The 24,611-nt window shown below is 44.3% G+C and overlaps 1 protein-coding gene across 1 annotated transcript; it reads left to right on the top strand.

Moving 5' to 3' along the window:
• Positions 1 to 693: 693 nt before the first annotated feature.
• Positions 694 to 24,611, top strand: nf2a (NF2, moesin-ezrin-radixin like (MERLIN) tumor suppressor a). The gene is made up of 16 exons (XM_080852950.1): positions 694 to 938; positions 6,527 to 6,652; positions 6,802 to 6,924; positions 9,829 to 9,912; positions 12,130 to 12,198; positions 12,407 to 12,489; positions 12,772 to 12,847; positions 13,343 to 13,477; positions 13,585 to 13,659; positions 14,168 to 14,281; positions 14,765 to 14,887; positions 16,931 to 17,148; positions 18,041 to 18,146; positions 18,923 to 19,050; positions 19,921 to 20,080; positions 24,484 to 24,611. The coding sequence occupies exons 1-16, from the start codon at positions 825 to 827 to the stop codon at positions 24,532 to 24,534; spliced, it is 1,785 nt and encodes a 594-aa protein (XP_080709076.1). The 5' UTR covers positions 694 to 824; the 3' UTR covers positions 24,535 to 24,611.

Genomic DNA, 24,611 nt, shown 5'->3' with positions numbered 1-24,611 from the left:
GCGGTAGGCAATGTTGGCTAAAGTTGATAGCATTTAGCTGGAAAGTTAAAAGCTAAAATTGCCATCTAAGTATGCAAATATTATTGACAGTAATGCTAAGATGTGTCTAGTTTGTTTGTTAGTTATGCTTCAGTATAAATAACAGACTACCAAGTTAGTTGATTTCGTTAACATCGCCATCGCTACCTGTTCACTTATAGCCTAACTTGCTAACAGTGCAGAACAGCAGTTTACAACAGCTAGGTATAGCCAGCTAGCGAATGTACAATCTGCCTTCTTCGATGGGCTGGTGTCCTAAGTTAAAGTTAGTTTTTTCATTTGGTATATTTCTGTAGCCGTATGTAAGTTACTTTACGTTTTACGTTTAAGTTATCGATAAGAAAGAGAAAATAACGTACCGGTTTCAAGTCCATATTCAACTTGGGGAAATTACTTAGATATATAAACATTAACCATAGTGTTTACCAGATGGATGTTAAGTGGGTTTGCTAGCTAAAGTTAAACTTTAAATGAATGTACTTTGGAATGTGTTTGATATATTATCAGCCATGTCCCAGTTGATTTTAGTTATACACACCTCAAAATATGTGGAACTATGTGTAGCTATTGAATAAAGTAGCTAGCCAGCTATCTGGATATTGAAGCGTGGTGAATTTGGCTAGTTAGTTTTTGCTGAGTTATTAAGGCATCTGTTATGAAACCAGGTCAGACAAAAATTGAAGAAAATCTAATGTTTGAGATAACGAAGGTGCCTTATTTAAACAACAGGTAGCTAATGTGAGGCCAGAATTACGTGTACCACTGTGAAACATCCCGAAATTACAATGGCAAGCGCTATAGCATCAAAAATAGGACTATACTCTTTGCGAAGAAAGCAAGCCAAGACATTTAACGTTCAAATAGCGACCATGGACGCAGACATGGAGTTCAGCTGCGAGGTGAGTTGCTTCCTTTGCTGTCCAACTGTCATGATTTCCTAACATTACTTACATCCATACACCTTGCAGACCACGATTACTACCAGTTGTAGAGAGATAAATACATAGGCCATCTCGTCTAGGTGTACTGGTGAAGTGCTTTAAATTAAACCTGTTCAGAAGTACTAAAGAAGGATTAGTCAAAGGCGGAATTCTTTGGTGTGGAAATGTAGGTAGGTTACCTTTGCCAAAGATCTTGTTGCACTTTGCCATCTTACCCTGAAAGGGACAGTTGAGCTCCTGCGCCCAGTTGCTAAAACTATACAGTTACTGGGTGAAGGACTTGGTGAAGAACATGTTGGTGTGTGGATGAGCAGCACTTACAGAGGGTAGGCCTAACCAGGTAAATACAGTTCAGGGCCCGTTTTAGTCAAATGAACATCTAGCCCTTCAGTGTTTTCATAGAAGAGAGACCAAGCCTCCAGACTGTGAGCATTTTTAAGCAGCCTGTACATATTCTTCTCAGTTCTTATAAGGATAATGACAGGAAATGTGTGGCTCCAGACCAACTTGAGTAGTGTTTGAAGTACCAACAGAACAGATGGAGATGTGGCAATGTGTGACTGTGACATATTCCTCAGAATGAACCTCGCTCACAGTGGCCAGTGTTGTCTCAGGGTATGTGGCCCTCTTTCGCCCTCCTTTTTTCTTCTTCAGTGTGCCGCATCTGTCCTCAAGTGCCTAGCCGCTAACGAGGAGAGATAATTGGGAGCCACATTCAGGCCAGAAGAGTGTTTTGCTTGGAAGAATCCACTGAGACTACAACGGGCCAGACACATCCAATATAATATATATATTATCTATGTTGCCTGCAGTGTAGAATTGAAAACCAAGCAATCAGTCTGGCCAATTAAATGATTAATCACTGTTCTGTCAGATAATTGTAGCCATTCACTGAAGTCTCTCTTTTAATATATATTAAAAAAAAAATCACTATCCAACCATTAAACAATCCGTCCATTATCCAAGTATGGGCCTAGTTCTGGGGTGTGTCAATGTATTTACGGGCTGTAGTTTTAGGTCTCGTTTAAGCTTTTGCATTTATGCCTTTAAAATAGGAAGTTGATAGACGCGTGAAGCTGCCTACGTGGCTGGTCTTTGAATTTCTCCTGAGGGTATCCTGATGATGAATAATCCACACTTCGGCTTTTTTGAAAGAAGATCAATGCCATTAATCATTTGATGAACATACATTTGAGCTTTGACTCACAAGTGTTTGTCATGTTGTTTTTGTTTATATTTTTATTTAGTTTATTTAGAGGAAATTGATGGTATTGACTACACTGCGTTGTTCCACGGTGGCAGTAACTGATACAGCTCCTTACCCTTTCCGCACATTCTCTGTGTGGGGCATATGTAATTAATTGTTAATTACATACTAATAACATAATTTACTCACATGTTGTCATTAATTCGTAATTGTAGCAACTAGTGTGACATGAAGAGTGGCAGCATAGTTTCACTCATAAATTTGAGCTTCTATTGTGCTATTATTCTCTGTGTGAAATGTTCAGTTTATTCCTGTGCCTTTCAGTGCAGGTGAGTCCTAAGCACAGATGCATCTTATTGAACCATCCTAATGAATGATATCTGCACAAACACAAAGGGGACAAATCTGCTGTGCAGAGCAGGAATGCTTATCCTGTGTGTGGTCTATTCTGAGCACATGAAAGCCAGTTCTCTGACTCATGCCAGATCCGAGTACATCACCACTGTGAAAGAATGGTGCAAAACACGTCTTTTTATCTCTTAGATGAGTGTGTCCTTGGGTTTTCGTGTGTTGGTGACAAATCTGCAGCGGCAACAACTCAAGTTTGCCCTTGAAGGGAGCCCGCATCACTCGCACCGCCGGAGCTGCAGGGGTGCTTTCGCTCGCCTTGTTGGGCAGTAGATGGCAGCATGTCGTCAGCTGCTCTCACTGCACAGCTGAAAGTTCAGGAATTTCTGCAGTGGGTGTGGGGATATTCCTGCTGTAAGATCTGTGAAGACAATGTATGGGCATCCCTGTCTCTGTATCTGCCTCTGTGGTGTGGCGGAGTAGCTTCCAGTTTATTCTGAATTTTAGAAATGTAAGGAACCCCTTTCCAGACCAATGACAGAACTGGGAGTGGGTGAAGTGTTTCGTTTGTCTGCGCTTTGCTGAAATACAATATTTTATTAAAGGACCCTATTTTGTTAAACCAAATTAATCTGACTCCATTCAATTTTGGAGCTCAGCCTTAGGCCCTGTTCTTTTAATATGATATTATTAAAATTATTTCTTCTGGATGCCTTCAATCTGTTATGATGAATACCTCTCTTACTTTTAATTAGCTGGTTTCTTCCAGGAAAAGTGTCACTCAGGATACTGCCAGGGATTTTTCTAGATTTTGGCGTATTCCACGGACACAACTAGTTCTGGAGAATAGCTCAGAGTGCTGACACCGGGCTTACCAGCATGTTAGAACTGAGTGCCAGGCTGCTGTGCAAGCTCAGTATAACCATTAGTTTCAGTGCAGAGGCTGGAAAGCAATCCACGGCTGTATAATACAACGTAACAGTTCTGCTGCAGCGTGTTTGATCCAGGTGATTAGCCAGGCACCTCAAGACTTCCATCACTGCTTTTTGGTTTGAAACTAGTTCAGTCATTGGTTGCGAGAACACCATTGCTGAGTAACACTGCTCTTGTTAATAATTTCATCAAATACAACAGTGGATCAGAACATCACAATATATTTGTCAGGTGCAAGTTACTAATTCAATAACACATTCAAACTTATCTAACATGAATAATCTAAATTTACAAATCCCTCAGAGAAGACATATGAGACATTCAAACAATCAGAGGGCATGAACAAACCTGGCTTCTCAGAGGATGGTGGTTACGCACCCCATGACAGAATGCTCAAGATGCTTTTTGCCTTCTTCCCCTTTAATACCCAGTTTAATCTATATACCTGACCAAGGTTCACATGGATTGTTGTGTTTATAGTGGTAGGGATCACACAGAGAGGATTGAATATTGGTGTTTGTTACCTCCAGATGGGGTTACCAGCAGCCTACAGGGATCAGAATTCCCCTGTTTCTGAAATCTTTATTAAAACGAATCTATTCAGCTGCAGGACTTGGTCAACCGTACCACTCACACTGAGACCATTTCAATGAAACCAAACATGACAAAGAAATCCTCTTGCAATGCAGTACAACACTTACTACCCTTAACTAAATGTTCCTGCCCTTGAGTGGAAAAGCACAGGGAGCGAAGCAGAGATAAGAGCATCATGAAAGACATGTTCTGTAAACAACTACCCACACCTAATTACCGCAGAATAATTGTAACCAGAAGAGCATCTGTGTTTTACGATCCAAAGACTAGCAGCCCACAACTTAGAGCCTTACAGAAATGACTGTCTAGACACTCTGAAATGCACCGAGGATGCCTGTGGGTCTGCCCTCGGCATAACGCTTGAAAGTTCCTGGCGATCATCATGGCTGCCTGAGGGGATTCAAATTTTCAAGTTGTAATAATGTGTTACATGAAGTGTGTAGGCTGCATGATTATCCCATATCTCTGAGAGGCCCTTACCGTTAAAATTCGTAATGCACGTATTTTTAAAGGTATATAATCAATAAATCAAAAGTATGGTCAATCATGTAATTGCTGTCATTACAGGGTCTTAATTGAAATTAAGCATAGCTATAAACCAAATATGTAAAGATATTTTCAAATTTTCTCTAAAATGAATTTCTCTAAGCACCACTGATTATGGATTAAACATCACTGTGGTGAATTGTCATTCTTGAGTGAATACAGCTGCGTGACTTGGGATGGATTTGGTGTCTCTTGTCTGTGTTGGCAGCACTTGTTTCTCAACTCTGACAGTACTTTAAATTATGTCAGCTTATGACCACATGGCTCTGTGCATTCAAGGGTATGCCTTTGTGTAAGGTCATTTGAGATTTTGAGGAGGTATTGACAGTATTCGTCCTTTTTTTTTTTTTTTGTCATTTTCTGGTTGTCAGTTAGCCATTACCCACATTCAGCTTGACAGACTTTCGAAGGAGGCTTTCACGTTTCTGCACTCACCTTCATTTTCTAAAAGCACTCAAAGTCAGTAAACTGCACTTTATGTTGATCAATGTTATGCACTGCTTTCTAATACGCCAGTACTAAAACCAGTGAACGGGATCAATGTTGTCAGGTAATTTACCAGATAATGAGGTACCAGCTCGATGTTTACACTGGAGGGCTTCTCTCACAAAGATATATTAGTCTATTATCTGATTAAGTGGACGTGCTGGACTGTTTTAATGCTGGTCATTTGCACTCTCCTTCTTTGTATTGGTGCAAAGGCACTTGGTTAGTCTGTTCATTTATGAACATGGAATGACAGCGACACTTAAGAATAATATGTATTTTTTTTTTACACTTGACTAGTGGTAAATATTATTTTATACAGTGCTTTTATTCTTTCATTTGTTATTATGGCACATTTTTGCATCAAGTGAACGCAATCATTATGTTATAGCAGAACTGTCACAGTGCTCAGTAAGTGCACTTGTAAGGAGAATGCAGAATGCAACACATTGACAGCTTCACTCAGGGAGCGTTCAATATCTCCTAATGAAAGTGCCCAAATCCCAGTAGGAAGGTCACGCATTGTGACAAGAGTGTAATTGTTTTCTAGGGTTGAATTCTATGTTTGTTTGATCTTGGTTTTCGCCAGAGACTCGCTGTGTATAATTTCCTCGAGGTGCTCAAGTTGTGGGTTGGTGGTTTTTGGTACTGCGTTAATGGCATCCTAATGATTCGCAAATTAATTTGACCTTGGCAGAGCAGCCTCTGTTTTGGTTCTGTCCTCCTCCGCAGGCCAACGTTATCATTTCTCTCAGTGCTCTCCTCTGTATCGCACAAAAACATTTCTCCTCTCTGCTGATGGATATATTTTCTCTCTCTCTCTCTCTCTTTCTTTTAAGCCCCTCTGAAAATTCCTCCGAGCCTACATGCCTCGCTCTTGCATTTGAAGTAGCTTGAGATTAAAGCTGCATTAATTGGGAATGTGCATCTGATATGCTTCTCAGCTTTCACTCATTGAATATGGAAATCTATTTCCACCCCCTCGCCCCCCTCTACCTGTCTCGGACAGAACGGATAAAAGATTAACTGATAAAAGTCCACATTCAGAACGAGTGAAACAATGATTTTCCTTTCCGGTGACGTTTTGCATACACTCGTGCCTCTCTGATGGCACGTCGCCATCTTGGCTTGGTGCGGAGGGCCTCGCAGACAAGAGGGTGGCCCTGAGTGTGTTCTCTGTATCTGAAAGTGAAAGAATAGCCTGTGCTCTAACAAATAACCTATAATCTAATGATCTAATGCTCACATCAATGCTGATCAATGATCAATGGAGCCGGCCCAGCCTGTGCTTGGTCACGGGGACATATGCAAAGTGAACATAGTTTGCTTGAAAAAAGTAGCAAATACTGGTGTGGCTTTTTTGCAAGGCTACTCTAGCCAGATTCGTCTCTGTAGTGCCAGGAGTGATGGCTCGTTGACATTCTCTTTGCAGGTGAAATGGAAAGGGAAGGACCTCTTTGATCGAGTTTGTAGGACCATAGGCCTGAGGGAAACCTGGTTCTTTGGCCTCCAGTACAATGTCAAAGACACAGTGGCCTGGCTCAAGATGGATAAAAAGGTAAGAGTCCGGTTTCTGAAATAACTAAAATGTCAAGCTTTCTGTTTGTCATTTGAGGCACGTCACTCGCACATCACTACCGTGTTCTTGTTCACTCTCACTGGCACAGAAAACACATGCTTCAGTATGAACATGGAATGTTTTGACAGGTCCTGGACCATGACATCCCTAAAGAAGAGCCCATCCTGCTGTACTTCCTGGCCAAGTTCTACCCTGAGAATGCAGAGGATGAGCTTGTTCAGGACATCACCCAACACCTTTTCTTCCTGCAGGTATGCTCTTCTCCAGCATCAGTAATCGTTTCAAAATGTACAGGAAGGGGCACACTCCTACTAAATCCTGGCCTCCATGGCACACATAGAACATTCACATATTACATTACCACCTTCAACTGAGTTTCTTGTCGTAATGTCTTTCATTTAAATGTCTTAAATGAAGTCACATCTCTGTGTTTTTTGATAAGAAAAAAATCACTTTCACTGAACTGGGCCTCTGCTTTGGCTCGGTACAATAAGTGCCTCTGTAAAGCTGAGGATGGCCTGGAACACGGTCTTCTTCCAAAGCTGAAATCTGACAGGCTTTGAGATGCCTCAGGTGAACCTGAACGCACTCTTTTTTTAATCTTTCATCCCCACCCCTCCTCCCCATGGCTGTCACTCAACAAACTTACATTGGCCTTTGAAAAACACCACTAACTCTTCAATCCAATTGAAGTAGGAAGTCAAATAAACCAATTTCTCCCTAATTTAGGAATGCACAGTAATCTGAAACGGGAGAGCAGCATGAGCCACGTCGATGCATATTAAACGTGCTGTGTAATTTCCTCGTCGATTTCTGTATGCATGTCAGCGCTAGTGGTTGAACTTTTCTCCACTTCTCTCCCTGCCCCTTTGCTGGAAAGGCATAGCGCATTCTTGCATTGTCCTGGTGACTGTGCTCAGCCAAGTGGAATCAGTGTTGACGCATATTAGGGCTGCCCTTTCTTTCCAATCCTTCGGCGACTTCCTCACAAAGCCAGGTGCTCCATTCTCTCGAGTGTGATGGAAATAGATTTGTCACTGAGCCGTGACGCCTTAATTGAACCGGCCTCATTTATCAATCACCAAATAAGGATGCACGGTTCACCAATGAGGGACCTCGTTCATTTGGGCTTTCCTGCACAAGCAGCTCAGTTTTTCAAGAGCTTTAACAAGCAGCCAGTGAACAGAGGGTCTCTTCCCCACAAAGTTTTAATGTCGTTCAGTGCCTTCATCCAGTAGAACGGTCATTATATATATATATTTATATATATCATTTTTTCCCCCCTCTTCTAACTATTCCTGTAAGTTTCAAGTAGGGAAATGTAACCTTCAAGTCCGTTCTCTTTTCCTAAGAACTCTACAAGAATATGCTAAGGGCCTTATCGTTAGCCTGTAAAAGCCAAGTAACGCGTGACCCTCCGCTGTCATCACTGGTGATCAGCCGCTAGAAACATGAATATGAAACGTTTTCATTTTGCCGTCCATAATAGTGCTCGGTGTCTCGTCTGGCCTGCGCGGGGGAGTGTGTGTGTCTGTTTAGATTGCCTTTTTCATGCCCCCCTCAATTGGATCTCTGCTTATCTGAGGTGGCCATACTCTGGAGCGCTCACTCTTATTTGTAAAGCAGATTGGTGAAGGCTGGTCATTTAGCCGAGCAGCCGGAGCTGGTTTCCTTTTGCGGCTACCTTTTCTCATTCACTGGTAATTACATTTTGAAGGGCGGCGGCACCGGTGGGATCAAGTTAATGCGCGTGATACTTTGTAACACCGGGCCATGTTGAAGTATTTACTTTTAGATTTGCTTCTCTGCTTAAGCCATACAAGCACCCTGTTGTGTATACATTTGTAGAGATGTTTTCATGTTGTGTATACACTCATAAAGACCTGTTATGTCTAAATTTGAAGAGATGTCTACCTGTTGTGCTTTCAGGGGAAGGAGGGGCTATTGTCTGTTGACTCCATGGGTTAAAGCCTTTTAAATGGCACAAAGTGTTAAGTCACCCTGTTGATTAGCAGAGCAAGATGTGCAGGACTAAATCATTGCTGTTCTTTATCTCCATACTAAGAAGCATAACATCAGTTATAAGCATTTGTAATGATCAGAGGTTTAGGATTTATCTCAGTTAAAAGTGTCATTCTGAACTTCCATTAATAGTGTGGTCCTTAGAGAGTGCTGATTGATAAGGGAGTACACTTTAGATGTCCTTCAGATTGTACCTTCACTGCGTAACAGCTGCAGATCGTCATGACTACACACACATATGTTATACACATGCTATACATAACATACACAATACACATGGTACTCACTGCGTAAAGTCTGAAAGCCCCATTCCCTTCCAAAAGCAAGCAACACCCTCTTCACCCCAAAGAAACATCCAACTGCTTGACATACATACTGAGGTTGAGTGGGTCCACATCCAGGTCCACTCTTACACAGCTGGAGCAGGCTATTCATCCAAAACATCCTGGTCTTCAAGAAACCTTGTGTACCACAGAAGAACATTTCTTATGTGACTGTTTGTCTGTCTACACACACACACACACACACACACACACACACATAAGGAAGGATATGTGAAAAAACATACGCACACACACACATGCATATATCTGTTAGCTCAGGTTTATTTATGGTATGAATCAAGTAATTTGTTGTCTAAAACAGTCAGCGTGTGGTGGCATGTTAATGGAGCCTCACAAGGAACCTCAATTTACCTACATCTTGGACAGCTGCCAAACAGCTCTCCAAAGTAAATGAATTGCCAAGCAAGTCGTCAAGATGTCAGTTTGTCTGTGTGGCAAATGAAGACAGGCAGGTGGTGTTCCAAAGCTATGAAGCTGATATTTCTTTGTTGCAACTTTGGAGTGAAAAACTTTGGCTGTTAAGCATCCATTTACTGAAGTGTGCAGGGATTATAATGATGATTTATACTCTTACATGAGGGCTGACTTAATAACCCTGTCTAACGTGATTATATTCTTTCCTGCCTGTTCATTTGTTTGGGACTGCATGGGCGGCTTTAGCTTAAGTCAGGTTGTTTTGGTGTTTTTTTGTGGTTCTCTAATCCATCTCATACCCAAGATTTGTTTTGACTGGCAGTGAAGTAATCTCTGCTTCTCCTGTGAACCCCCTCCCCCCTCCCACTCCCCCAGGTGAAGAGGAAGATCCTGGAGGAAGAGATCTACTGTCCCCCTGAAGCATCTGTGCTCCTAGCCTCCTATGCCGTCCAAGCTAAGGTCAGACCCCTCTCTAACTACGCCCTTTAAGCCCCAGTAAAACCTGGCCCCTGTCTAACAGAGGCCACCTGTTTACAGGCTCTTCCAGAATATGTTTTTCTTAAGGGCTCTCATTCGGATTTCGGCAAAACGTCAGTAGACCTGAAATTGGCAGGGGGGGGGGAGGGAAAAAAAGATTCCCAAATTTGCTGGCTGTCAGTTTGACTGACAGCCCTGAGTGCTGCAAGAAGCAGTGGATCACCCACCTCACCTCCAGCCAATTTGGAGGCTTCCCGACGCATGGATGCGTTCCTCTGTAAGCCGCTAATCACCTCTGCTCCTCTCTGGTCAAGCAACTCAAATCAGACATGGCACAACACAGGCTGCTGAAAAAAAATCAACCCCGCTTTAAGCCCCACCGTTGTTTATTTCCTGTCAACTTGTTTGTTTACCTTCAGCTCAGCATGCAGTTAGTTAGGCAGGGCAGCGAAGAGGAGCTATCACTTCACTGCCTTGGTCATAGTGCGTTCTTCTTTTGTATGTGTGGGTAATGCCTGTGTGTCTGTTTGTGTGTGTCTGTGTGTGTGTGTGTGTGTGTGTGTGTGTGTGTGTGTGTGTGTGTGCGTGCGTGTGCGTGCGCGTGCGCATGGGTGCAAGGATTACAACAACAACAAAAATCCACTGGCCGTTTAATGTCCCTTTGTGAGGGATAGATGCTTCTGTAAATGCTTCCCTCCCTGCAGTATTAATTGGTAATTTATTAACGGAACAACACAGAAGCCCAAAGGAGCTCATGGCTGGAATACACAATTGGATGCTGGAGCCAGTTACTCATTAATGGGCAAAAACAGACAGAGAGATGGAGGGAGGGAGGGAGGGAGGGAGGGAGAGAGGGAGGGAGAGGGAGAGGGAGAGAGCGAGAGAGAGAGAGAGAGAGAGAGAGAGAGAGAGAGAGAGAGAGAGAGGGAGAGGGAGAGGGAGAGGGAGAGGGAGAGGGAGAGAGAGTGGTAGGGAGGGAGAGAGAGTGTTTGAAAGTTCAACAAAATCCCAGTTAATACTAGAAGAAATCCCACTAATTGTTTCCGGGGAGAGGAGGATGTGCGGAACTGTTTTAATAATCGTCTAGAAGTGCATATTTTTTGTGTTGCTGAGGCTGCGTGTCTTTCTTTGTCTGGGAAGCAGTGATGAGGAGAAGGGAGTTGAGGAGAGTAACGGCAGCTGAAATGAGCAGGAATATATACATCTAGCAAAGGATAGAATGGAGGGATGAACACTTCATTAAAGACAGCGTGGGAAGAGGGAGGAAAAAGTGGGGCATTTGTCTCGTTGGAACAATCCCCAGGGGATCCTTAAAAGTTGTAGAAGGAGATTAGGTGGTTAGGCAGAGGTGTGAGAAAAAAAAGGTGAAGGAGAGGGAGAGAGGAGCTGAGGAAGAGAGAGAGAGAGAGAGAGAGAGAGCACTGATTTTTCATCAGGTGTGGATACAGTGGGAGATGCTTAACATGCACAGCCACACACTGCTCCTCTCCCCGAGGTTTGACAGCCACTTTGAGACAACAGCTGCTCACCCCCCCCCCCCCCCCCCCAAATAAATCTAGCAGGGAGAGCAGGCAGGAGAGACTCCAGAAAAGAGACATCCAGTTTGTGTGTCTGTCGGGTGGAAAAGGTGAGGGTGGGGGTGATCTACAAACAAGTCTTAGCAGCGGCTCATGGAGAATGACTGGACTACTATAGAACTCCTATGCAACTATGCTATGTTGGTTATAGCCCAGACAATGATATTATGAGAGTATAAAGTTGATAGAAGTCTGAAACTAAATGTAACACTTGTACAAAGTTGTGTTTTTCCATATGCTAGTTGGCCACACAAACATGCTCTGTGATCACCAGTGGCCAGTGTGTGGTGCTTGGAGCCCTGTGTCTTGTGTGTATGCATTAAATTCCAATGGTGACATCAGCACATGGGGCATTAGTCATGTCGTAGCCTAATGAAAGACTTTAATGACATTATTTTCTGACGACTTGGGTGCCTAATGTGTGTTTGAAAAAAAAAAAAATTCTTTGTATTGATTAATGACTGACCCCATTTATTTTGCATATCATTTGCCAGCTGTGAGCGTGCATATCTCCACCACGTGGCACTCATAGAAATTTTGCTTTATTCTCCTCCTTCCATTTCATTCATTTATTCCTCCTTTCTCTCTCTCTCTTTCCATGTCTCTATATTTTTTTCTGCAGTATGGGGATTATGACCCTAATGTTCACAAACCAGGCTTCCTGGCTCAAGAGGAACTTCTACCAAAGAGGGTGAGATTCATCTATCATGTAGGCATCCTATTCCAGGCTGTCTGAGGACAGGTGCACAAAGGGTCCCTCACAAGCCATTCAGACCCACTGAATACCAGAGCACTGAAATCAGTGAATTCCACTGAAGCCTAGGTAGTGACATGCATTCAAATGCCAGCATCAGATGAATGCAGTAAAGCTATAATGCTATGCCTCACCCTGTCTCCAGGTGATAAACCTTTACCAGATGACACCCGAGATGTGGGAGGAGAGGATCACAGCATGCTATGCCGAACACCGTGGGAGAACAAGGTAATTGGCGGAATGTTCCGGAGTCCTCATCAGCATGCATCGGCCGTGGCACCAGAAGTTTGTTGGCCTAATCATTCTTATACAAAAGATTTATTGCTGCTTGGATGTGAGCTGAGATCTTTAATGTGTGACCTTTGAGGAACGTCCAATTACTACAACTGAACCTTTAATTCTTTGTTGCAGTTCAATAAATGGCAGCTAAGACACTAATGACTGCACTTTTCTTCCGCCCCTTTATGCCCTTCATTCACTCTGTGGTCGATTTACTATTCACTGAACCAGGGATGAAGCAGAGATGGAGTACTTAAAAATTGCTCAGGACCTGGAGATGTATGGGGTCAATTACTTCTTCATTAGGGTAAGGTGACTCTCCCACCTGACAGTGAGTCTGGGTGAGTGTCTGAACCATAGACATATATACTATATATGTCTATGGTCTGAACCGCTTCCAGAAGGACTTGAGGGAGCTAGGGCTGCTGTGCATTGGTGTGGAAATGAATGTGCAGTCAGGCCTCGTGTTGTTCCGATTCCATTAACACTAACTTAGTGAACCTCGGTAATGTGCTTTTACTTAGTTTTTCTCAGTCACTCCGTTTACCCAGAATAAAGAGATGTCTCAGAGATGGATTCTAAATGCAGTGCTTACTTTCAACATTCTTCTTGCTTACAACATCTATATTGCTTGCAGGAACAGTGTTGATGTGCAACCTGAGAGGTGTCATTTCATATGCATGTCTGTTGGAGTTGCTTGAGCTTGTCTTAATGCTGAGGTGTAGGGCCAAAGAGTGTTACTGTGAAGTCCTACCTAGATGAACGCATACTTACCTGTTTATGCTGTGTTGTCTGTGCACAGAATAAAAAGGGAACCGACCTGTTGCTGGGTGTGGATGCAGTGGGTTTGCATATCTATGACCCGGACAACAGACTCACCCCCAAAATCTCCTTTCTCTGGAACGAAATCCGAAACATCTCCTACAGCGATAAAGAGGTACGTTGCCCTCCTTTGGTCAGACAAATGTTCTCCCTCCCCCCTCATAATTGATTGTTCAAGTTACAAGCTTTAAATACAAAATCTCTCGTTTTGTCTGGTCTTAGTTTGCCATTAAGCCCCTGGATAAGAAGACCAACGTCTTCAAGTTCAACTCCACCAAACTCCGGGTAAACAAGCTGGTGAGTGAAGGCGCATGTCTGGCACCTGGGCTGCCCGCCTGGGGGCCACTGTCAGTGGGGTGTAGCTGTACGGGCTGCGTTTCAACACATTTCATCAGACTGCAATCCAGCCAAATTCCATGGAGCTTTCCTGCAATGCCCAGCCCTTAATATCACCTTTAATCTAACCCACCTGTGCTTGGCTTGATGAACCACAGGGATGTTTTATTTTAAAGCTGGGCTGCACCTCTTGCCTCTTATTATGCTTATTATCTCTCTACGAGCCAAGCTGGAAGCCACTGCCCTACATATGCCTTGCTAAAGTTTAATGACCACAATATGAGCGGCGTGAAAAAAGACCTGTCGGGCGGTCCTAGACACCCCTTGTAGTTTAATCACAGAGGTTCTCTTGATGAGTGGCTCAGCTGGTGTAGTGCTGAAGTGTTGATGAGTTGGTGGCCTCCTTCTCCTTCTCCTCCTCCTCTTCCGCCTCCACCCCCTCCTCCTCCACCCCGTCCTCCTTGTGTAGATCCTGCAGCTGTGCATTGGGAACCACGACCTGTTCATGAGGAGGCGGCGGGTGGACTCCCTGGAGGTGCAGCAGATGAAGGCGCAGGCGCGCGAGGAGAAGGCCCGCAAACAGGTGAGCAGCAACCGACACACGGCTGCCACTCCACCACGATCACGTAACCGCAAGCTTATGCCCACACACTCACACACACACACTCACACACACACACACACACACTCACACACACACTCACACACACACACACACACACACACACACACACACATATTGGACACCAGCTCTCTCTCACATTCACACAGAGGCATTCACATATACAGTATGCATGAATCATCAGACCAGCTGGCACACATTCACAGAAACTAATGTACCAGCTGATGTACACACACATGCAGACACACTCTCTCTTACATACATACACACAAGCATGCAGACAGACATGTTGTGCTGCTCCTAACTCAGTCAACATTACCATATACCAATCTTGCCCTGCTGTAACCTCTCTCTTTCTCTTTCTCTCTCGCTCTCTCTCTCTTTCTCTCTCTCTCTCTCTCTCTCTCTCTCTTTCTCTCTCTCTCTCTCTCTCTCTCTCTGCAGATGGAGCGTCAGCGTCTGGACCGTGAGAAGCAGCTGCGTGAGGAGGCGGAGCGTGCTCGAGACGAGCTGGAGAGACGCCTGATGCAGCTGCAGGACGAGGCCCACATGGCCAACGATGCCCTGGTGAGCGATGACCTCTGACCTGACCTCTAGCCTCCTACCCCATTGCCCATATGTAGCTGCCGTACCACCAGCGACTCAAAGGCCATGCGGTGTTTGTGCTTTATCAGTTGTGTGTAGTTCTCCTAAGTGTACCTGTTGGCAATCTTTTGTCTTTTTGTTTGTGGAGTTCAGCACACAAGACACCGTTTGAAATGGATGTTTCTGTCTGTGCTCACTCCAAACTGCTCTGTTGGGTGTATATGTGATGCCCATTCTTTTTTATATTTTATAAACCTGCTTCTGGCCATCTCCAGCTCTTCCAAGCAGATAAAAGTGATGTATTTTTAGCCAGTGCGCTTGTAAATTCCTCCTCTCTTCGCTAACAGTCGGTAAAGCACTGAGCATGGATTGTTGTTCATTCTAGCACAGTAGAAGCAGGAATGACCCCATAACCTCAACTATTTTGTGTAAAAGTCTGCGTTCTTCCAGATAAGCTCCTAATTAGGGCCGATTTAAAAGAAAATTAGCCAACGTTGGATTCCTTGGATCAAGCCGAGTTCAGCGCACCCATGATATCATTATCTGCCGTATTGGATTTTATAAAAAAGATTACACATTTTTCACAGGCCACACATATTGTCCAATCTTCACCAAAATTGACAGATGATATTCAGGCCAAGCCAGAAGCCTCTAGCTGTGAGTGCTCACACCCATGACATCAAGTCTCCATGGCAACTCTGGCCTGCTTGGCCCCTCATTGCTGATTGCAGTTATATTCCCCAGCCAACTGAAAGTGAAATTACCGGTTTTTCTTTTCTTTTCTTATGGGTTGGTAAACTGAAGTTCCACAAATGACCCTTTTAATAGTCATTAGCACAGTAATGGATAATGGATTCTTCTGACTGCTGCACATACCCATCAGATCAATTAAATTCAGTCAACGGTTAAATTGAATTAACTCTCCTCAAATACCCAGTGCCACTAGTAAATTCGCACCAAGTCTCATGCAAAATTGTTGTATCAGGACTGACTTGAATAATATTGGGCCTCGTTCTCGAACGTAGTTAAGAACAAGATAAGAAAAAAACGTGGATATAGCCACAGTGGAGTAGAATGGACACATCTACATTCTGCAACAGTACCTCCACCTATGCACCTCTGAAGTTCTGAAGGTCTGGTTTACTCGACTAGTGCTCGCTTTCCGTTTAGAGATGTTTTTAATCAGTCTGATGTTGCTTTCGCGTTGCCTGTGGAGTCTGTGGATTCACACATCTCTTCAGCCCTTATAAGGGCGGGGTGTTTCTGTATGAAAATTCAGGTGCACGAGATTGAACGTTCAATTTAAGAATCAGTGCACAGCTAAGTTTAAAAACACATTTCCAGGCGTTCGTGAATCCGGCAGAGATATTTTCTTATGATGGTCTTTCGAAGAGCATATTTAAGAAGACACTTAAGACAATGTTTGAGAATGAGGCCCAATGACTAGAGCTAGGTCTCAGTTTTGTCTATATAAAAGTGTTACTTCACCCCCAGCTCTCCCCACTGCATCTTTTTGAAACATGTTAAAAGGTGGGCAAGGGGCTGGGAGTGGATGGGGTTGAGGCGTAAACTCCTGTGAATGATGAGTCTCGATCAGCAAATGAAAATGAGAGTGGTAGGCCGCCCATTTCATAACGTAAATCACATACGGTTCACTCTGTCACCATCGGCCTTGCAAGGTTCGGGATGATTTCACACAGTAGATGGGGTGTTGAGCCATTTTCAACCCATAAAATGTAGATTTTTATTAACACCAGCATTGATGTGTTTCATCACACTACAGTCAAATCATTTAGTTCACAGCTAAAAAAAAAAAGGTTTCACTTCAAACTGCACAGTGGCAGCTGAGCTAGATGTAGAATAGGGTTCACTTCTTTCTCATTAGAAAGCAATCTGAAAGTTGCAGAGGCTTCAGTGGCTTGAACCTTACCAGTGGCCATATTCATATTCAGTCATTGCATATGGAAGTGCTGGTGGCATGGAGACAGAGCTGGCATCTGAGAGCGATTGCTTCTGTCTTGTCAGCTGCGCTCTGAGGAGACGGCGGACCTGCTGGCAGAGAAGGCCCAGATAGCAGAGGAAGAGGCCAAGCTGCTGGCGCTGAAGGCAGCTGAAGCTGAGCAGGAGATGCAGCGCATCAAGGTGACGGCCATCCGCACCGAGGAGGAGAGAAGGCTCATGCAGCAGAAGATGCTGGAGGCCGAGATGCTGGCCCTCAAGATGGCAGAGGAGTCGGACAGGAGGTTAGTCTCTCACTGTCTCTCTCTCACCTACATGCGCAAACACTGACACAGATACATGCATTTACGTGTCCACTGTGATGTGGTAATCACAATCTCCGAAGAGTTAGAACCATGTAAATGTGGTACCTATCTGTAAGTTCAACTATCTAATGGTCTAAATATCCATCAGTCCTACCGTTCATCTACCCACACACAGTATGTAGTTTAGTGATGTAAAATCTTACAATAAAGTTTAATTTCGAGGAATTACTCTCCTTAGTCTTAAATTTCCATACTCATACATTTAAATTAAGAAATTACCATAGTGCAAACCAAAGGTAATTGTGTTTGTAGCAGGGTGTTGCTACAGTTTTTTCCAAATGCTAATTTGCTCACTGCACTGTTTAACTCACAGCTTAATTGCATTAGAGTGTGTTTATTTATTTAATAATGTATCCTAGTTTGAAAAGGCAGGGGATAAAGGCACAAAGAACAGCAGCTGCAGACAAATGACTTCGACTGATGTTCAAGGAGATGCTGTAGAACACTTAGCCGTGTGCCCCCAATGGCATTTTTTATTAGAACTTTAAAACATGATGACATTATTATCCAAGTCACAGGGTTTTGCGGTACTTCCTTACAAGGGCAGGTTTGAAATAAAGAAAATAATATCATTGTTTGATATTGTCATTCACTTACAAGGTAATTAGCCTATGGTCTTATAACCCAGCAGTTTTTCCTGTGATTGGTTTAGTTGTCTCCAGGTGTATCATCAGCCCTTAAGAAAAGTAGACCTGCTGACACTGTGTGTGTTGTGTTGTGTGTGTGTGTGTGTGTGTTGTGTTGTGTGTGTGTGTGTGTGTGTGTGTGTGTGTGTGTCTGTCCATCTGTGTGTCTGTCTTTCCATCCACAGGACCAAGGAGGCAGACCAGTTAAAGCAGGACTTACACAAGGCTCGAGAGTCAGAGCGGCGGGCCAAGAACAAGTTACTGGAGATTACTAGCAAATCTCCCTACACGGTAAACACAGCCAGTCAATACACAACATCAGACTCAACCAATGATAAAACAGCATAAACTAGAGCTCTTTACAGTTCGGAAGCATAGTTAAATTGAAAATGACCGACCCAGAGGATCATATTATGTTATGTAAATAATGGATTTTTTATGTTATGGCATCTGGGCAAAATGGAATTGGCCACCAAGGATTGAACAGGCACAAACTGCCAACAAAAGGTTGAACTGCTGGGAGTGAGAGACAGTGATCGAGACGGATAAGCAGAGCGAGAGAGAGGGAAATGGAGGAGAGGTTGATGAACAGAAAGAGAGAGAGATTTAGATGGACAGAGAAGGAAATGGCATCACACTGGGAAAGTCACTTGGGAGCTAAATGCACTTCACACAGCACCTGGGGGAAGGAAACCCAAAATTGGTTTAAACAGCAATTAAGAAGCAATTTCAGGGAGCAGTTTAATTTAATGTGATGTTTTCCTCACACAGTCTCGACTGAAAGGGCCATTTTAGTTTGCATGTAGACTACTTCCACATCAGAAGGAATGGTATGGATTTTAGGGGCCGTGCTCTGATTCTGTCTCCGCTTCCTCATAAGCCCCCAACACTGACAGCCGTTTCTGGATATAAACAGCAAGCTCCGCTTGAACTCATTTAAGAGCCATATGGTCAAGACTTTAAGGGTTGGGATGTTGCAATGGCGGTGGTTCAAAAAGGGGGCTAATTTCTGCCAGGGATAAACTAATTTATCTGCTTCTGACCCGTCCGACTTGGTCCTGCTCCAGCCCCCGCCCCCGTCTGCCAACGCCATGCCCCCTGACATCCCCAACTTCAACTTCAGCACGGAGAACCTCAGCTTCGACTTCAAAGACACCGACATGAAACGCCTGTCAATGGAGATCGAGAAGGAGAAGTGAGTCTTCACGGGAAGATGGGGTGTGTGTGTGTGTGTGTGTGTGTGTGTGTGTGTGTGTGTGTGTGTGTGAGTAAGGTAGGTGAGTGAGTGAGTGCGTGCGTGATTGCATGAGTGGGTGCGTGCGTGCGTGCGTGCATAATCATGTAGGTCCCTTTTTCAGAAAAGTACATGTGAGCAGTAGAGAGCTAGAGAGCTGTATATTGATCGGTCTGTGTTGTATGTCTGAACTCATGAAAGCTAGAGCTGAAGTGTTGAAAATCACACATCCAAGGAGTGTGTTCATAAATCTATCACTACATGATCTGACTTCAAATCACTTTCAGGTTTTTATCTTCACCCAGCCATACAGGCAGATTCCTACTGAAAAATAATACAATAAATCATGAACCATCCAAAACAATCTCAAATCCATCTCAAAAACAATGCTTGGCTAGAGCACGTATGCAGACAGTTTATATTTCGCAGCAACAATGTGTTTATTGATTATGCATCCTGAGTGGGATGGATGCTGCTAAAAGCTCGATTGTACATGCAAGCCAACATTGCTGCAACTGTACCGATTACATTTTTCACTGACCTATTTTTCATACTCAGCCACCCAGCGAGGCTACACTCTGGTGTAGCAAACACAAAATGGCACAGATGAGAGGGAGCCGGTGAAATTGGGGAACATGGGCAATACACTCGCTAACGTAAGCGCGTGTGTGTGTGTGTGTGTGTGTGTGTGTGTGTGTGTGTGTGTGTGTGTGTGTGTGTGTGTGTGTGTGTGTGTGTGTGTGTGTGTGTGTGTGTGTGTGTGTGTGTGTGTGTGTGTGTGTGTGTGTGTGTGTGTGTGTGTGTGTGTGCGCGCGCGCACCTGTGTGGCAGGGTGGAGTACATGGAGAAGAGCAAGCACCTGCAGCTGCAGCTTAACGAGCTGAAGACGGAGATTGAGTCGCTGAAGCTGCGGGAGCGTGAGACGCCTCTGGACATCCTGCACAACGAGAACACTGAGAAGGGCACCAGCAAGCAGAGCAACTTCAAGAAGGTACCTCATAGCAGAAGGCTGCATGCAAATATAAACGCTTCTGGGCTTCTCCAGAAACATTGGTGTATAGAACAGTGGAAATGAGTGGGTGACCCATAGGCCATGATGCTAGATGTGGTGAAGAGATTCCTGTCAACTGCAATGAAAAAAATCCCTCTTCACACCCCTACAAGTCGGCAGAATTCCATTGGAACACACTGCCAAAAAGTGTGAAAGCACCCCCCCCCCCCCACACACACACACACACACACACACACACACACACACACACACACACACACACACACACACACACACACACACACACACACACACACACACACACCACCCCGCAAAGGCCCAGGCAGATGATTGGAGATGATGTGAAAATGGAGTCTTGCTTACTCGTTAGCCCTCAATGTAGACCTCCTGGCCTTCTTCCCCAAGGCCATGATTATGTGGCTGAGATAGACGCGGCATCTCAATTCACTGAATCCAGATGAGCTCCCCTAGCCTCAGAGCTCAGCCCCCTCGTCACTACTGGAGGTGGAGAGAGAGGAGACAGGACAGCAGGAAGGCAGGTGGAGGAGGAGGAGGAGGGAGGAGTAGACGCAGGACGAGGAAGTAGAAGAAGTAGATGAAAAACCGAGGGAGGAGAAGGAGATGAGAGAGAAAGAGGAGAGGTGAACGAGAGATGGGGTGGCAAGGGAGAGGAGTGAATGCTGTGTTTTTTCCTGCACCGGCAGACCCTCACATGTTGCCCCTCATAAAACACTAGTGCCCTCAGTGGGTCTTTAGTTGCCTCCCCAAGCAGGCTGGCCCTTCCTCGTTCTTTTCATGTGAAGCATGTGAAGCATGTGTAATGTGTGCATATTCCTCACTCCATTATTGTGCAAGGTGCTGTTTTCAGTCGCACCCACGCTAATAGGCTTCCAGTTGCTGAAAATGATCGCTCTCAGCTGGACGTTAGGAGCTTTTCAGGAGTTCTATAAATACATCCCACAAGTATAAGAAAGCACAAACAGAACCCTCTCATATGGACTATGTCCCCCCCCCCCCCCCCCTCTATGTTGAAATTCCAAAACTTATGAACATACAAAGATACAACCTCTAAGAAAGGGTGGAGGACACCCCTCTCATGATGATAAACTACAGAAGCACTGGTCACAGAAAATTGGATCATGTATAGGCCAGATATATAATTTGATTGTGAGCGCAAGGCAACCAATAAAACACCAATAATACACACACAAACACACTCTCTTTGAATCTTTCTCTCTCTCTCTCTCAAAAAGAGGACTAGTCTTATCTAGGGGTCACACATTTACCCAGACTCGTAAACAAACAACCTTAGAGTTGATCTGCACCCCTTGGCTCGCCCAAAGGAGTCTCCCGCACAGCTCTTCTGCTCCTGCTCCTGCCTGTGAAATTGTACTTGTCCAAGTCGCACTAATTGATTTTTGTTCTGTGATTACTCATTCGGATTGATGTGGGGCCCTCTCGAAGCCGTACGGAGCCCGGATCAGTGTGATAGTTTAATTGGACTCGGCCCACTGAGAATTAATCGGAGCTTGAGCGCACTTGGCTCTACTGACGGAAAGGGCTTTTCCAGTTAAGTTAGAGACGGGTGACACACACACACATAAACACAAACACACATACACAAACACACACACGCACACACACACACACACACACACACACACACACACACACATACACAACCACACACACAAACACACACACACACACACACATACACAGACATGTATAAACTGAAGAGTGGTGTTTGCTTTTTGAGCCAGAGAGAGACAGGTGGAGTGGGTATATAGAGTGGGCGAGGGCCTGGGGCCAAGGGACATGGGCCACTGACTTTTCAGGTTGGAGCTGACGCTAGAGCAAGATTAATGGCCCCAGTCTGTGCTTCTCTTTCTCCCCCTTTCTTTCTTTCTCTCTCTCTTCCACACCCCCACAACTCCCCTTCTCTTTCCTCCTTCCTCTCGTACTGTCTGACTGTCTTATTCCCCCTTTCTTTCCGCTGGCCATGCTGGAGCAAGACAAAGGCTGCAGAATTTCCCCACTGAAAAACACCCTCCCTTATTCCTCCCCCCTGAGCTCCTTACAAAATCCGTAGGGTCTGTCTGAGTCCACAGAAAGCTTGTGGAGGCTCATTTTGGGGACGGCTGCCGTCTGTGGCCACAGCTCTGTTTACAGATCCTTCATGATGTCTGCTCAACGGCCCATGTCCACATCTCGTTACTGGAGAGGAAAAGTGCCGGAAGCCGGCGGAGCCAACACTCCAGTGCTCATTGCTCTCATGGAGGTCACACTCGCACAGACTGTGATGGTTTAACGATCTGGTTGCCTCCTTCAGTGAACAGGATTGTTTACTCGGCCAAAGTGGGATGGGGATGTTGCTTTACTGTTTGTTTTTAAGTATTAGGCATAAATCTAACTTATAAGCACTTCGATACTAAGTTATAGCAGTTCTGTAGCACATGGCTGCTGCAGCTCAGCATTTTGAACATTAAAGTATGACTACTTAAACAGCCAACATCACTTTTAGGTTCCATATTTAGAGCAAATAACTGGATTAACTCAAGTTTTAGTAAACAAATGAGACACGCTCAAATGCCCCCGTCTTCCTCCGTATTGGACAAACACAAAAGTGGTGCACCAATAAGATTTTGGTGCAGCATGATTATGCTTCCTCTCTGACTGCCGCACCCCTTCCCCACCACCCCCACCCCTCTTCTGTCTCCCCCATGTCCTCTTCCTCACTGGCTCTCTCTCCTCTCAGCTCTCCCTCTATTGCTCTAACTGCATCCAATGCATTATACATTTGTTGTTCTGCAAGTTGAAGAATTTCACGGAAAGAAAAAAAAGGAAAAATTTGTCACCATCCACCAGCTTATTTGGGCTGTTTCTGTTTGCAGGTCCTAAATTAAGCTCCGCTAAAGCTGGCCTGTAAAAACACACTCAAGCAGTGGGTGATCATAACAGCACAGCTCGAGAGGCTTTTTGGATGTTGTTTTTTTGGAGTGAAGCACTTGGTTCCCATTATTGAGCTTTGTCTCCACACTGCAAACAATTGTTCCAGTCAGAATTTCAATTGAGATTTACAAATCTTGAGAGTGAAAACTGTATGGAAATGTGTCTACGTTGTTACAGTTGATGGGGGATTAGTTGCTAGTTTTTTCTGACTTGCTGACTAACAGTTAGATCCATGCTTAACGTGCGCTAGTTATTTCAGGACATTTTAAGTATCCCTAGGAATGAGCTTTTGTTTGCCATTGCCAGTGCCATGGTTTCGTAAAGGACACTGCAGATGTTCCCATATTCAAAGTGCAACACAAAAAGATTGCAAGTGACCACAGAGAGGGCTCTGAGGAGCTGATGGATCTTTAAATCCAGCAGATGAGCATCCTGTCGGTGATGAGCTCATCAGTGTAATTAAGACCACACCTGTATCACCCTTAACCAGACCATCTGGTCAGACTGACACATCCGTAGTACCTGCAAGGACACTGTCGTTCTCCTCCTCAACTGACATTGTTCTGTTGGGTCGGTCACCGCTACAGCAGTATCTTAACTAAAAAACCAGGATGGATGACTTGGTCCTACAAAGGAACACTTACGACGAGCTGAGGTGCTGCTTCATGTGGCTTTGACCGCTCTTCAGTATGTAACAAATGAGTAGGCTGTGATAGCCTGATATATATATTTTTTAATGGCCGTTTTCATAGCACATGCGGCCTTGGCCAGTACGGTCTCACTCAGTCATTGACACTTCAGTGTGTCTCAGCCTTAGGGTGTCACCACACACGCCATGGTTTCCTGGGTGTTGCATGAGTAACTGACTAACTGGGCTGCAAGGGGAAAATAGGTGTGCCTGGTTCAATGCCAATCGAATAGGATGATGAAAAGAGCTGACACCCGATCAGGCTTCACTCAAAAACACTCAAAGCTCAGATCTGACACAGAGACAGACACATGCCCTTATATTGCACCTGAGAGACAGCTGTGATTGTTGGAGATATCGGCTTTGATGCCGTCACCAAAAAAGTATAAATGTGTCGGAAATTCAAACAAGGAGCATGAAACTGTCAATGCATTTCTGGATACACATGCAAAGGTCAATGTTTATATGTTACGTATAATCCATCTGCTACGTTCACAAATTAACCCCCACAATGTTTCAGAAACGATTCTGAAATGGAATGGGATTTTAGATTATCTTCTATAGAAAGGTATCCTACTCATCTTTGTGTGGGTAATGAATGAGATCCATTGGGAGGAAATACAACAACTGGGTACCCACACACTGAAAATTGGGTACATCTTTTATGTTTATTCCAGACTCAAGTGTGTATTTCAGCCATTTATCATTTTGTCTCACTCATCTATTTCTTCTCTTTTCACAGCTCACGTTACAAAGCACCAAAACCAGGGTGGCCTACTTTGAGGAGCTGTAGCAGTGGAGCCTGATGAAATTGTCTATGTACGTGCATTCACATATCTATGTGAAAATGTGATTGAGGGAAAGAGATGC

The sequence above is a fragment of the Sprattus sprattus genome, assembly GCF_963457725.1.
Source record: "Sprattus sprattus genome assembly, chromosome: 15".
Taxonomy (NCBI): domain Eukaryota; kingdom Metazoa; phylum Chordata; class Actinopteri; order Clupeiformes; family Clupeidae; genus Sprattus; species Sprattus sprattus.
This window is presented reverse-complemented; position numbering and strand designations above follow the sequence as displayed.